The sequence below is a fragment of the Euprymna scolopes genome, chromosome 7, assembly GCF_053919585.1.
Source record: "Euprymna scolopes isolate OS-2025 chromosome 7, ASM5391958v1, whole genome shotgun sequence".
NCBI lineage: Eukaryota > Metazoa > Mollusca > Cephalopoda > Sepiida > Sepiolidae > Euprymna > Euprymna scolopes.
Genome location: NC_136488.1, coordinates 103,146,218 through 103,161,295, shown reverse-complemented (window position 1 = coordinate 103,161,295; position 15,078 = coordinate 103,146,218). Strand labels below are relative to the sequence as shown.

The 15,078-nt window shown below is 37.1% G+C and overlaps 1 protein-coding gene across 1 annotated transcript in view; it reads right to left on the bottom strand.

Moving 5' to 3' along the window:
• Positions 1-299: 299 nt before the first annotated feature.
• Positions 300-15,078, bottom strand: part of LOC145280310 (uncharacterized) — a 104,272-nt gene continuing 89,493 nt past the window's right edge. The window contains exon 12 of the mRNA XM_080132080.1: positions 300-639. Within this exon, the coding sequence (XP_079988206.1) occupies positions 450-639 (190 nt within the window). The 3' untranslated portion in view covers positions 300-449. The remainder of the gene's footprint in view (positions 640-15,078) is intronic.

The window sequence follows — 15,078 nt, the reverse complement described above, 5'->3', positions numbered from 1 at the left end:
GAAGTAAGATTGTTTTGCCCAGCCATGATTAGAAGAGTATTTTAGCTGTGTCATTCTTTTTACTGTATGTTAAATTGTTTTATGACAATATCATGTATAATAAGAATAGAATTATATGCACCTTATGTGATTTTGTCCACTGGTTTCATGAATAGAGGTAGATTTTTACGTTACATACAAGACCGAAGAACAAGACTGAAAAACTGTTGATTTGGTAAATTTTTGTTGTTAAACTATACTGACCTTTTTTCTACCAATTCTGATAAATTTAATGTAACATCATATTTATTTGAAATGATATCAAAGTCCTGATCATAGTCCCAACACATGTCATATTCGCCACTACTGCAATGTATTCTGGTAGAAGTTTTGCATGGTCACAGATGAATTGCCGCGCACACGTTAACTGGCATTTACATAGATGTGACATTGTCTCATAGGAAGCGTGCTTAATACCCACCTAGGACGGAACAGCTGATTCCAACCTGTTGACTCGAGTTCGTACACATGCAGTCTTGATCTGTCTCATCGGCCAGACATACGTGGCATTGGAGTAGGGTATCTTCGTCACCTTTACATTGGACGCTATAAAGATCGCTGGGGTCCTGGTCAGTTAATATCCAAGTATCCAGAAGTTTCCTGTAATAGATCCGAGCAAAACGTTATAACAAAAATGCGACTGAGAGCCACTTGCCAATTTAATATTCCCTACAAACTTACTTCTTCTAAACGCGTTAAGGATAATGCCGTAGAAAGAAAACAGGTGTAGTACTCAAAGAAACACAAGCGAAGACGATAAGTGCTTCAGATAACTCGCAGATATTATTTTCGAATATATACATTTATTATTAATAGTAATTTCTTAACTGTCTGTCCGAAACCGAGACTGTTCTGTGATAGTAACTTTTAATGCTAAATTCAGAGATTTCACAGTGTAGTATCTATTCCATCGTCATGATACCATTTTCCCAGGCATTATCTTTTCCATTTTCGGAAGGTAGTGGGTAATATGTGTATTATTATTCATCGGACTACTGTTCTCATCTTGAGTGTGATTTTCACGTTTCGGTCGATATAACCTCCGACCTTCTTCAGGTGTATCTTGTCGAACTCGGGAATATTTCTGGAATTTGGACGGAATTTCGAGCGGAACCCTTTATTTACTTTACGGGGGTAGCGTGCTCTTGTTCCGTCAGCCATGACTGGATAGAGGTCTTAAGTAATTCGCACATGTATTTTTAGGTCGCCCACACTGAGGATTGAACCTTCAACCTTCAGGAGAATATCACTTTTACAATTGCTTTTCCCCAGTACTCTAACCACTGCGGACAATTCTAATACAATTTTAAGGAACCTTAAACCTATTTTTATTTCTAGTTGTAAATATCACTGTAATATTTATTACTAATTATTACTATACATTAATGTATATCTGTCTCTATACTTATTACTTGTATATATTAATGTTTTACTTATTATTTGTACGAGAGGCGTGCAATAAGTAATGCCCCTGACCCACTTTCAGTTGTCTGATCTAGCTGAAATTTTACATGTGCAATGATTTATATCTCTACGGGTGATGTGGCAATTACAGCTCTGAACTAATTGCGGTTTCTGTTTTACATGTGTTTGAACTGAGTCAAGTTTGAAATGGAGCCTGTAGAATGTCGAGCAGTGATTCGGTTTTTGTATTTGAAAGTACGCACACCACAGGAGACTTTTGATGCAATGAAAGAAACTTATGATGATAATGCCTCATCATATGACCTTGTAAAACGCTGGTATCGTCAATTCAAACATGGCCGGAAGTCTGTGGAAACAGCTCCCAGACCTGGTCGCCCTGCTTCTGCCACTGATGAGCCATCTGTCCGTCAAGTTGAGGCTGCCATTTTGGAAGATCGGCGCATTACCATTCGCCAAATAGCCCAAGATGTCAAAATTAGTGCAGGGTCTGTGGAAACTATCATTCATGGCCATTAGCATATGCATAAGGTGTCTGCCAGATAGATTCCCATGTTGCTCACACCATTCCAGAAACGAGAACGCGTCAAGTGCTCGATCATGAATTTGGAGATGTGCCAAGAAGATGAGTCAAAGTTTTTCAAACGACTGATTACACAGGATGAAATCTGGGTCCATCACTATGATCCAGAGACCAAAGCCCATTCAATGCAGTGTAACCACTTGGACTCACCACCTCTAAAGAAGGCAAAGGTGCAGCCCTCCGCTGGCAAGGTCATGCTCACAGTCTTCTGAGACCAGGACGGAGTAGTGATGACAGATTTCCTGGGTACCACAATTACAGGAGCCTATTATGCTTCATTTTTGAGGAAATTAAGGGAAGCTATCAAAATCAAGAGGCGGGGCAAGATCAGCAAAGGTACCCTCCTGCAGGACAACGCTCCGGTCCACAACTCGCATGTCGCCAGATCAGAAACACGGGGGTATGGTTATGAAATCCTCTCCCATCCTCCTTACTCTCCTGATCTTGCACTCTCTGACTTTCACCTCTTCCCAGCTATGAAGTTGTTTTTGGAAGGAAAGTGTTTCCCAGATGATGCAGCCTTGATTTCTGAAGTCACGTCAAGGTTAGAGGACCAACCTGGGGTGTTCTACAAAAACGGTCTCCAAGCTACATCAAACGATGGGAGAAATGCATTACTCTGGGTGGTTCGTATGTAGAGAAAGACTAATAACTGTACCAAGTTTCGTTGCTCTACTGCTATGGGAAGTGGGTCAGGAGTATTACTTATTGCACGCCCCTCGTATATGTGATCTACTGTTTATAATTACTGGTTCTCATATCGTATTAAATTCTATACTAACTCTAGGTTCGCATATCGTATATGTGCTGCTCATTTTACTCGTTTTACTCTCCACCATTCCTCTCTGTCTATAATTTTTACTTCGTCTGATAATGGTAGATGGTTTCCCGTTTCTTCCCAGATATGGTCAGCTTTTCAGTCTCTCCACGTACTATGGCTCAAGATACACATGGAGAAGGTCGGAGGTTACATCGACTGAAACGTTATGAAAATCACACTCAAGATGAGAACAGTAGTCCGATGAATAATAATACAAATAACAAATCCTCACCTCAAAAATTCAGAAAAGTCATGTAGTGAGTAATAGTTTAATATATGCCCTCTTGTCATTAGCAGCAATTAATTTTTCCTTTGGAGGATGACATACATCAACAAGAAATTGTCACAGTCGGCTGTTTTCTTTTCTAGACTTAAATTGCTTAGCATTTTCTTACGCAGAGGAAGTTGATGAGAAAACACAAAAGTGACGAGCGATCAATTTGGTGTAATCTGTCATAACTAAATGTTATCTACAAAGTGAGATCTTTTTGCTAAGCCATGATTAAAAGAGTATTTTAGCTGTGTGTCATTTCAACTGTATGCTAAATTATTTAATGCCAATATCGCTGATAACAGGACTAGAATTATTTGCAGATAGTTGCTTTTATTTGATGAGAAATGAGAATTATTTCTTTCTCACTATTTCCTTTTAATGAAAAATATGTGCCATATGATTACCGAATACAGTATCCTGCTGAAAAATCAAAGACACCTAAAACAATTCGAAATGAAATGTAACGTAGCACAAGTCAACGTAATATATATATATATATATATATAGATATATATATATCTTATCTATTACAATAGCTGTCTATATGCACACATGCAATTTTGTCTTATGATATCACATTAGACAGATTTATGGAGAATGAAGACAGGATATATATATATATATATATATATATATATATATATATATATATATATATATATATATATATATATATATATATATATATATATATTAGAAAAGTTTATTTGAGGTACAAAATTTATATATGACGTAGAAAAGTGTTCTTTTCGACCAGAGACGTCTTTCGCCATCATCATCAGGGGCAAACGATGACATTTTGATTTTTTAAAAAAGAAATTAGGGTGAAGAAATTAAAAATAAGGTCAAAATGAGAAAGACGAATAAAAGCAAAGCCAATATTAATTGACTCAATTGATGAAGCTTCATGATTATCGGTTTTCATAATCGAACATTCATATAGTATTTTTGCAAAAATCAAGAGAACCAAATAGAAAACAAGAACATCACTTAATCAGTAAAGGATCTAAAATGGAATGATGATAAGGGTAAAAATAAGCATAGGAAAAGAATAAATATTAGAATAAGAATGCATTAATAAAATAGAATTTGAATTAAAACGTCCATAGTAGATAAAGCTAAAAATATAAACTAAACCTAGCAAATCAAAAAGATGTAATCTATGCTCACTTGAGTCATACAACATAGTGAGTTCTAAAGCAAAATGTTTGATGTTATACAAAGCTGTCTGCATATTTACATTCGATATTATCACGCCTAAGATAAATAATATGCATATAAAATAATTTAGAAATATGTTGTGAATGAAATGTAAGTGTTGTAAGAGAAAGCAAATCCCAGAAGTTTCAGAAACCTGAACTTATTTTTTTCCACACTAGAAGATACGACTTTATTTAAGTAATATACTTTATATCTATAATTACTATAAACTCGCTTGTATTGAATATGTGGCTTCCTTGCTATCTATAACAAGCCAAGGAATATAGTTTGCCTTACTTTTAATTATATATGTACCTGAAATATACAGTGATCTTAGATTCGTCACAATGACTTTCTGAATAGATACACAAAGCCTTGTGTCTGCCCTAATAGACTGTCGTTAACTACGAACTCCGACGCGCCACGTAATCTAATTACGGTGAAAACACTCTTGCGTGCAATGTATATCCAATATATTCATTTTCTCCAAGACGACTGCGATTGTCTGATTTGCATGTTAAATAAATAAAAAAGAAAAAAAATGAATTTTTTGTCTCTATAACTAAATTTTACTTGACTATAAGTATTCCGTAAGTTAATCCTCTCCTAAACACTGTTCCCTACTCCCCAAGCTGCTACTAACACTCATACATTACACACGCTTAATATAAAGTCATTCTGTAACGCGTTATCCAATTCCTAAGCCAACATATAAATAAATAGAATTTTTTTTTAAATTCTAAATTTAAAGGAAAAATATTAAACCATATCTTAACTCTTTCCAACTAACCTGTTGCAAATATAGTTGCTTCCACTGCATGAAATTTTACTCACCCCTCCTCCAGTAACAATGTAATATCAATGTCCCTTAATGACTTTGAGGAGTGTAATTTCTCAGTAGACATAGCATTTACATACTAACCCAGTAGCATTAACTACCCACGCGGAGTCGCAGAAATACCTGGATTAGGACCCATGCGCGGGGTAAACTCTATTGGTGCTGATATCGTAGATCTTCCCAGGTCATCCGTCTAGGAGAATGGAAAACTCTGAAGCTACACCTAAGGAGAGGGAGGCCCCTCCATTCTTGGATGACATCCTTCCTAGAGCTGGTAACTCGAACAAATTATCGGTCTGCAAACCTAAACGGCTTCTAGACTCCTTCTTTGCCTATTAGCCAGGCGTAGAGGTCGAAGCACAGGGATTCGACAGAAACACTCAGTGGTCGATCTTGTTTTCTGACTAGGGCAATGAACGCCGATTTTCCCCTCTCCCGACACATCCCACCCCCCTCTAAACTGGGCAGTAGGGAGTGCTTGAAGATCATAATGCCAGTACAAGTAGATTGGGTTGACCATCGTCTGATGGGTTGAGGGTACCGGATTGACAGTTCCTGACTGCTGTTCCCGACTGGTAGTACATGAGCTCTAACTCTTTGGTAGCTTTTAGAGCGGCTGCTCCATCAACAGTTGAATAATATCGGGATGTTTGTAGTGCCATGTTGCGCATGAAAAGGGACCCTGCACTCATCCCCGATGGGCTATTCTGAGGCCACAGTCCTAGTAGATGGACGGTCAGCTTATGGTTTACTTGTGTTGCATGCCTAGTGTTCTGCATAACCACTTGTTCAGCACCCCCTACCTAAACTGAAACTTAAAAAAATAGCAGTACAATCTAAAAATACGCTTAAACCAGGACACAATTCAAAGAAAATCAAATTGCCTCCTCCCTTGAGGCTTGCATTTACTAACATTCGTGTGCTTAGAACTAATTTAAATGATGTTGAACATTTCTCCTAACAAACACCGCCGGATATTTTAGCACTAAGTGAAACTAACCTACAATCCTCCATCCCCTCTAATTACTTTAACATGTCCGGATACCTCCCACTCTGTCGTAAGGACTCTGACAGACATATGCACGGGCTTGGAGTCTATATTCGAAACACCCTCCCCCTGTCTAGAGAAAGAAAACTAGAAGCGGACGATCAAGCCTTTATGTGTTTTAGACTTAACATGCAACATAATATGAGTTACTTTTATTTTCTCTACCGCTGTCCCTTGACCCAGGACTGTACCCTAATAAACAAAGTCTCTGACAGCATAGATACAGCACTTTCCTTCGACACTAGCGCACAAGTTCATCTATTTGGTGACTTCAATATTCACCACAGTAACTGGCTTGGATTCTCTAATTACACAGACGCAGCTGGTACCACAACACATATATTCTCTATATCTCATTCCCTATCACAGGCGGTTACGTTTCCAACCCGTTTCCCTGACCATCAAGTGCAACACGCATCACTTTTAGATCTGTTTCTGACCACAGTTCCTGATGATTGTGTCCACTTGGGAATGCTGATCATGTAGTGATAATAGTTGAAAACACCCTGAACTCTAGAGCCAAAATGGAAGAGCCATTGCTCAAAACAACGAGATATTATAAAAAGGCCGACTGAGAAGCCATCAGGGATCTAATTAGAGACACCCCATGGCGAAATATCTTTTCACTTCCTGCTGAACAGTGCACAAATGAGGCCACTGAATGGTTCAAAACAGCAATTGAAGCACATGTCCCCACGCGAAAATTTTATAGCAAGCCCCACTCTCCCCAATGGTTTACTTCCACATGTGCAGCTGCCATCGCGCAAAGGCAGCACGCGTACCACAGATTTAACCGACAGAAATCCAGTTCAAACAGACAGAAGTATATAGAAGCCAGAAGTAACTGTAAGAAAGAAATAGCGACAGCTAAGAGAGAATTTACTGAAACCATCCAAAAACGCATCGAAGCACAGAAATTAGGAACCCGTGACTTCTAAAAAAATCTACGACAGTGTAGTAAATAATGGGAAATCAACAATTCCCCCACTCTCCAACAATCATGAAGTTGTTTGCTCAGCAACCGAGAAGGCTTACATGCTTGCCAGTCGGTTTGCCTCCAACCCCACACTAAACCCTGCTAACCACTCTCTCCCAGACATTCTTTGCGGACAGATGCTACACGATGATCTGGAAACCACCCCTTCTCAGGTGCATGCCATTATAAAAAAATCTTGACACTGCAAAAGCATGTGGACCTGATCCCATCCCGGCTGTTCTATTAAAAAAATGCTCCGCCGAAGTAGCTCCAATCCTCTTCTTAATGAATCTTGCTTTCCTGCCTGCTGGAAAACTGCTTCTGTGGTACCAGTTTTCAAGAATTCTGGCGAAAGAACTGACCCAGCAAATTACCGCCCCATCAGCTTCCTCCCACTTTTTGCCAAAAATATTTGAGCCCATAATTAACCAAGCTCTAGTGTATCACCTTACAGATGGTAAACTTCTTACCGACCAAGTTCCACAGCAGACATTCTAACTGTAATCTCCGAGCGTATATACCATTCACTTGACAAAGAAGGGGAGGGTAGAACGGTAGCTCTAAATATATCTAAGGCTTTTGACAGGGTATGGCACGAAGGTCTTCTCAGGAAAATCAGATCATACGGTATCACTGGTAGAATACTTAACATAAGTAAATCTTTCTTAGATAAGAGAAAAATCCAGGTGATCCTCGATGGCCGTACATCTAAACAATATGATATAAATGCGGGAGTGCTTCAGGGGTCTATCCTTGGACCTCTATTATTCTTAATATTCATAAATGGCCTCCCTGACAAAATTGTCTGTGAGATGGGTTTATATGCTGATGACATCACGCTCAATAGCATACACGACAGGAAAACAAATGAACACATAGCTAAAGAAATGGCAGAAACACTAGATGACCTCCAATCTGTAGTGGAATGGGGACAAAAATGGATGGTCACATTCAATGCTGCCAAGACTAAACTTGTTTTATTTCAGTAACTACATGAAACCTTCTCTACCACCAATAGCAATGATCAAAGAATCTTTATCTGAAAGCACATCTTTCAAACTCTTTGGCCTAACGTTCACAGGGAACATGAGTTGGAACGATTACAATCAGAGCATTGCCAGGAACGCTGCGAAAAAGGTACGTTCTCTCTTCCGTGCTAGAAAGCTACTGACCCCTGAAAGTATCCTGTAACTCTATAAGGGCACCATTCTCCCATGTATGGAGTATTGTTGTCATATTTAGGCCGGTGCATCTGCTACTAGTCTCTCACTCCTAGACAAGGTTCAAAACAGAGTTGCAAACCTGAACTATCCTCCAACCCTCAGCCTCTGTCCCATCGACCCAATTTAGCATCCCTCTGCCTGTTCTACAAGTACTTTAACGGTGTATGTTCGGACGAACTGCAAGCACTTATACCCAATCTACGTAAATACCCCCGACAAACCCGACAAGCAGTAAAATCCCACCCCTTCTCAGTAGAGATCCCTAGATTTAAGAGAGCCTTCTACTCCAGTAGTTTCTTCCACAGAACCCCTAGACTTTGGAACTTCCTGCCAGGTTCCTGCTTCCCCAACTGTACTGGCATGCAGAAGTTCATGTGTAACGTGAACCGACATCTTGCTACCCAACTCCCACCTAGTACCCCTGTAGCCTGTGTCCATAATAGTAGCCCCCTACATCAAAGTGGCACTGTGCCTTGTTTGGGGTGAAAATGTAATAATATATATATATATATATATATATATATTTATATGCGTGCTTTTATACACTTTATATAAAAGAAATATTGCAATATTAAAAAAATATTTTACGAGAACAGCCAACACGTTTCCTTGGCATTTGGCATTCTGACTCCATTTTCTCTTCGTTTTTTAAATCGAGACATTACGAACGCAAAACAATTCTCGACTCACGTAATAATACACTGTCACGCACACATGCACACACTTAGGAAGCGCGAAACACACATGCGCAAGCATGCGCGCAGAAAGACTACCTAATTCCTTTCTGTATCGTCTGCTCGTTTAAAACCAACTAAATTCATTTAATTTTAAAACCTTTCTTTCTGATATGAAAATACATGAACATTGACTCTTATAAATAACTTTCAATGAAATATAATACGGATCATTGAACGGACAATTTTTTAATTTCAATCCCTAAAGAAAACCTCCAAAATGATGACTGCCCCAAAATATAAACCCTTCAAACATTTTTTTATCTAACACTTCCTCGCAGTTGAGTTCCTTAACAAAAATATAGTCGCAAAAAAGATAGAAAAATATGTATATTCATAATAAATTCCCTGTATTTTCCATTTTAGTTTAATAGTACGTAATTTTTTTTTTTGCCTAATCTTTAAAAAGTTTTTTTTTTTTTTTTACTGAATTAATGTCAATTTCAGGGTTACTAAATAATTTTTCTTTCCAATTCGCTTTTTACAGATTTGCAGATAATCTTTCAGGAGAGGCGTATGTCTATGATTCTAACTCTATAGCCTGGATTTCGGTAGGTTTAAATTAAATACGTTCTTTACAAAGTCTTCTTTTCCCTTTTTCCATTCGATTTATGATCGATAAGACACTAAAGTTATATGCAGAAAAAATTCGGAAAGATATTAATTTAACATTTTTCAAGGGTTGCTCACATGCATATTCATAGGTAAATTAATCCCATATATTGTTCCCTTTTTCTTTAGTACACTTCAACCAAATTTTGTTGTATATCTTTTAGTTAAAATGCCCCGAAGAAGATCAAACTTAGGTCCTCGTACTCGAACAACGAAAGCAGTGCGACAAGTAGTTGCCAGTCAAACTCAGGAAGAACAAGCATCAATGAACGAGCATAGAAGACAAAGAATAATTCAAATACGTGCTCACGAAGCAGTTGAGCGACGTGTAGCCAGACTTGAGAATGCACGATTGCGGATACATCTACATCTTTAGATCTGCTTCGTGCTTAACAGAATGTGCGTAAAAAGCTGCGACTTGCTGAAAGACATCAACGAGAAACACCGGATCAGCGTCAAACAAGGTACTACCCTGCTGATTATTATAGTTTGAACCGTCATGTTTCGGTACTATGACTGAAGTGTGCCCCTTTGGCAAGGCTCTGCTATTTTCGGGAGAAACAAAATGAATGCCTTATCCCGTCGGAAAAATTAAACTGCTTCAACTCGAATAATCACCAGAAAACATTTCTTGCTGGGTACATTTTTGTATGAAGACATTTTCTGTCTAATATCAGGAAATACAATTCATGCTTCCAAATGACGCCATTCGCTACAGAAATCATTACAATTTAAATCATGCCAACTTTTAAAGTGCAAGGACAAATTTACCGTAAAGTTGGATCTTTGCTCCCGTTCCAAGAAGTTCAACATGACTTCTTACAAATGTATTTTATTGGTGATAAAAATGATGAACTGAATGCACGAATTGGGAGTTCGACCAGTATAAAAGTCCATTGTTTCCCAACTGCAAGAACTGCTCCAGAATAAAAACAATTTTGTGCATTTATGCAAAACTGCAATTGAAATGATGCCATCTGATACACACAAACCATGCTGACAAAACGTCTGCGAGAGAACGTGTGAAAATTCAATGCTCAAACTATAGATGAAGTATCAATCGTTATATTCGGTGATCAATTTCAACCTAGAGATATTGTTCTTCGTATGAGAAGTGATCAATTAAGAAATATTGCTGAAACGCATCGATGCTACGATGATTTGCAATATCCAACCATTTTGGAGGATGGTGTTGATGGGTATCATGCTCATTGTTCACATGCTAAATCCAGTTAGTGATGAGAAACCAACTAGGAAATGCAGCGCAATGAAATATTATTCGTACCGATTAATGATTCGAGAGAAAATAACAGACATTTGGGAATGCAGTAATATTGCTCGCAGGAGATTTCTGGCAAACATTACCTGATCAACATCAGCAGATGAAATAAATGCTTGCCTTAAATACTCTACTTTTTGGCGACATGTGAGAACATTAAACTTAACTACAAATATGCGTAACAATCGATGAGCAGATATATTCTCAATTTAGTTGTTGGAAATTGAGAAACAGAACACTGCCAACTGATTTAACTTAACTTTCATTGCGTCATAACTTCTGTAATTTAGTGACGTCAAAATAAAAATTGGTTAAAAAATATTTGCAGGAATTCCAGTTGCCTGAGTGGATAAACTACTCTTGCAGCCAAGAACAAAAGCGTCCATGAACTTAACAATATTAATAAAACTAACATTTTAAGTGAAGTAGTAACATATAATTCTATCGACACTTATGCAAGCAGACGAAGCGGTTAGTTTTCCAACAGAATTTTTTAATTTACTAGATTTGCCAGGGATGCCACCGCACTTACTGCAATCGAAAGTTGGTGTGCCAGTTATCTTGTTGCGAAATATAAATCAGCCGAAGCTTTACAATGGCACGTGACTTATAATAGAAAGATAATGAACCTCATAGAAGCAACAATTTTGAGTCGACCTTTTAAAGGTGAAAACGATTTCATTCCAATCACTCCTATTATTCCAACGGATATGCCATTTCAATTTAAGAGGTTGCAGTACCCAATTCCACTGGCGTTTACAACAAGGCTCAGGGACAATCTTTAGAATTCTGTGGCTTACATCTATATACTGATATTTCTCACATGGACAATTATATGTTGGTCGCAAACCAGAAAATCTCTATTAATGTACAGAAAATTAAGGAATAAAAATATTGTTTAGCTACAGGTATTAGAAAATTAAGCATATAAAAACCAAGCTTTTCTTGTTTTTTGTTTTTTTTCACATTTAATAAAACTTAGCCACAGCAACGCATAACCAGGAACAGCTAGTATATATATATATATATATATGTGTGTGTGTGTGTGTGTGTGTGTGTATGTGTGTGTGTGTGTGTATAAATACATTACTATATATACATATGGACTGAGGATACGAAAAGCAGATAAAATCAATATGTTATCACCGATTTAGCCAATTAAGTTTGAATGTATTGATAATATGAAATTTATGAACATAAATCATCTCGACGAATTTTCAACCTTCTGTTTCGGATACAGTCAACCGTATATTAAATATTTATATGCACACATATTAAATATTTATATACATACATTCCTGCTTTGCTCGGGTCTATGTTCATAACTTTATGTATATATATATATATATATATTTATTTATTTATATATATATATATATATATATATATATATATATATATATATATATATATATATATAAGATTGATTCATGTCCAGGTAACCTACGCTTAAAATTTCAAGTGTTTAAACCCAAAATTGGCGGAGGAGTTTGGTAGAGTCTGCAAAGATCAACTCTTTCAACTGTGACCTCGTGACAGCCAAATTTTGCTCCAAAATTGATTAAAAAGCTTGCTGAATGTCTGAATACCCTTTATGTAAAATTTCAAGTGTTCAGACCCAAAATTGTCTGAATATGTTACTAGAGACTGAAAAGGTAAAATATTTTGAACTTTGACCCCTTAGTAGCGAAATTTACGACCAAAACCCGATTAAAAAGCTTGCCTTATATCTGAATACACATTATGTAAAATTTCAATTGTTTAGACCAAAAATTCGCTGAGAGCTTAAACTTTGACCTCAATTTTGACCCTTAACACGTTTTGTTTTGGGCTCAAATCAAGTTAGAAACTGTGATCCATGTCCAAGTAACCTACATCTAAAATTTCAAATGTTTAGATCTAACATTGCCGAAGAAGTTTGGTAGAGTTGTTAAATGTCAACTCTTTCAATTTTGACCCCTTCATAACAAAATTCCTGTCCGAAAACCAATTAAAAAGATTTTCCCAAATCTCAATACACTTCATGTCAAATCTCGAGTCTGTAACCTGAAAATTGACAGAGTAATTTGGTAGAGAACTATACACACAGACACACACACAGTTTCACTGTTATAGATATATACATATTAAAGGGAACAGTTAGCGATAGTATACGCATATTCATTCAATAATTATACCCGCATTTACAATACTGTGATTAAAAATGAAAATAGGCAAGTTTACGGAAAGCTCTATGTCGGCATATACTATTATATTGTAACGAGGTTGTAGCAGTTATATGCATATTTATACCTGATAATTAGAAGCTTTGTTAGGGGTTAATTGAATCTATAAATTTTATAAGAAGAAATTTGGAAAATAGATTTTAATACTCCTAATTTATAAAGTTATAAAGTCATAACATGAATAAGATGAAATGTTAACTTCACGGAATCCGAACAGAGGCTAAACAAGAAAATATTTCACATACATAGAGATAGATATCCTTTCAGCTTTATCGCTATAAAAATAATAAATATTTAATATAGGGTTATTTGAATAAACTGTTTTATAGATCAATACTGTTTAATTATTTATTATCCTGTATTTATATGTACATATATGAATACATATATACGGCATAATCACGTTGACACACCGGTTCCCGACAGATCAGTTAAGCAACGTTGAGCCTTGCTAGTACTTGATGGGTGACCATTTTGGGAATTCTAGGCGCTGTATGTGCTTTCCGCTTATCTTGGCACTGTTTCCAGTCGTCTTGAACCTCCACTTGCCACTGGTATTCAACAATGTCGATTCAGGAGAGGTGTGGTTGGAGATTGCGCAACTCTTGCCACAAAAATTTCACGCGCAGGCACCCTTACCGTGCGTATCCATAGTCTGTCAAGACTGAAAGAAGCCTTTTTTATATAAATACATATACACACACAAACATGTACATATATTTCTAAGGACGAAAAAGACACACACTAACGCACACAAACATATATATATATATATATATATATATATATATATATATATATATATATACATGTCGATTTATGTTAATTTCAAATATAATTAAATTTGGTATCTGACTACCTCTATATCTTACAGTGGGCGATAATTCATACCGACTTTAATTTTTGTTAAAATCATCAAAAATCGACATAACTTTAAAGTGATAAAATATCACTTAATATTAATAGCGTAACGGGTTGCACACGCAATCATAGTTTCTATGGTTGACGGTTCAATTTTTGCATATTCAGCTGCGCTGATGAGCCGTAAATATAGCGAAATCTGTGTCTGTTGATACGTATTTTAGAAGTAATATACGAACGTGTAAATGCCGCTCGTCACAGCTTCTTCTGTCTTCTCAATTGTCTTATGACAACAGCCTCTATAAGTTTTCCTTGAGCTAGGTAATAACCAAAAGTCATAGGGACAAGGTCTGGACTTTAAGAAGGGCAAAAAACACTCTTGACTCACCAGTCCACAACTCCATCCTTGTCAGTGACAAAAATGAAGTTGTGGACTAGTACATTATCCTGGTTGAAATGCCACTTATCCGATTTGAAGAGTGAGTGTTTTCGGACGGAATCTCTTTCTAAATTCCCAGAAAACCTCATCATAGTTTTTATTATTAACTGGCTGCACAGTGAGAATCCAGTGCATGTAGATTATGCCCGTGCTGTAGAAAAAATGATTATCACAAGCTTCGGGATGGATTTGCTTTGTCTGGTCTTATTGGGTCTGGGAGGGTCAGCATACTTCCACTGGGATCTGTATTTTGGTCTCTGGATCGTAGCAGTAGATCCAGCTTTAATCGCAGGTCACCAGATCAGTGAGAACTGCGGAATCTGAATTGATCTGCTCGCTCATCTCCTCGCGGTCATGATAATGTCTTTTTTATCATCTCTTAGCATCCTTGGGACAAACTTCGCACAAACCATTCGCATATTCAGGTCCTTGCGAATAATTGTTTCAAAGTTCCCACACTGACATCAAACTGTGCACTTATTGTCTCTACAGACACACAGTTGTC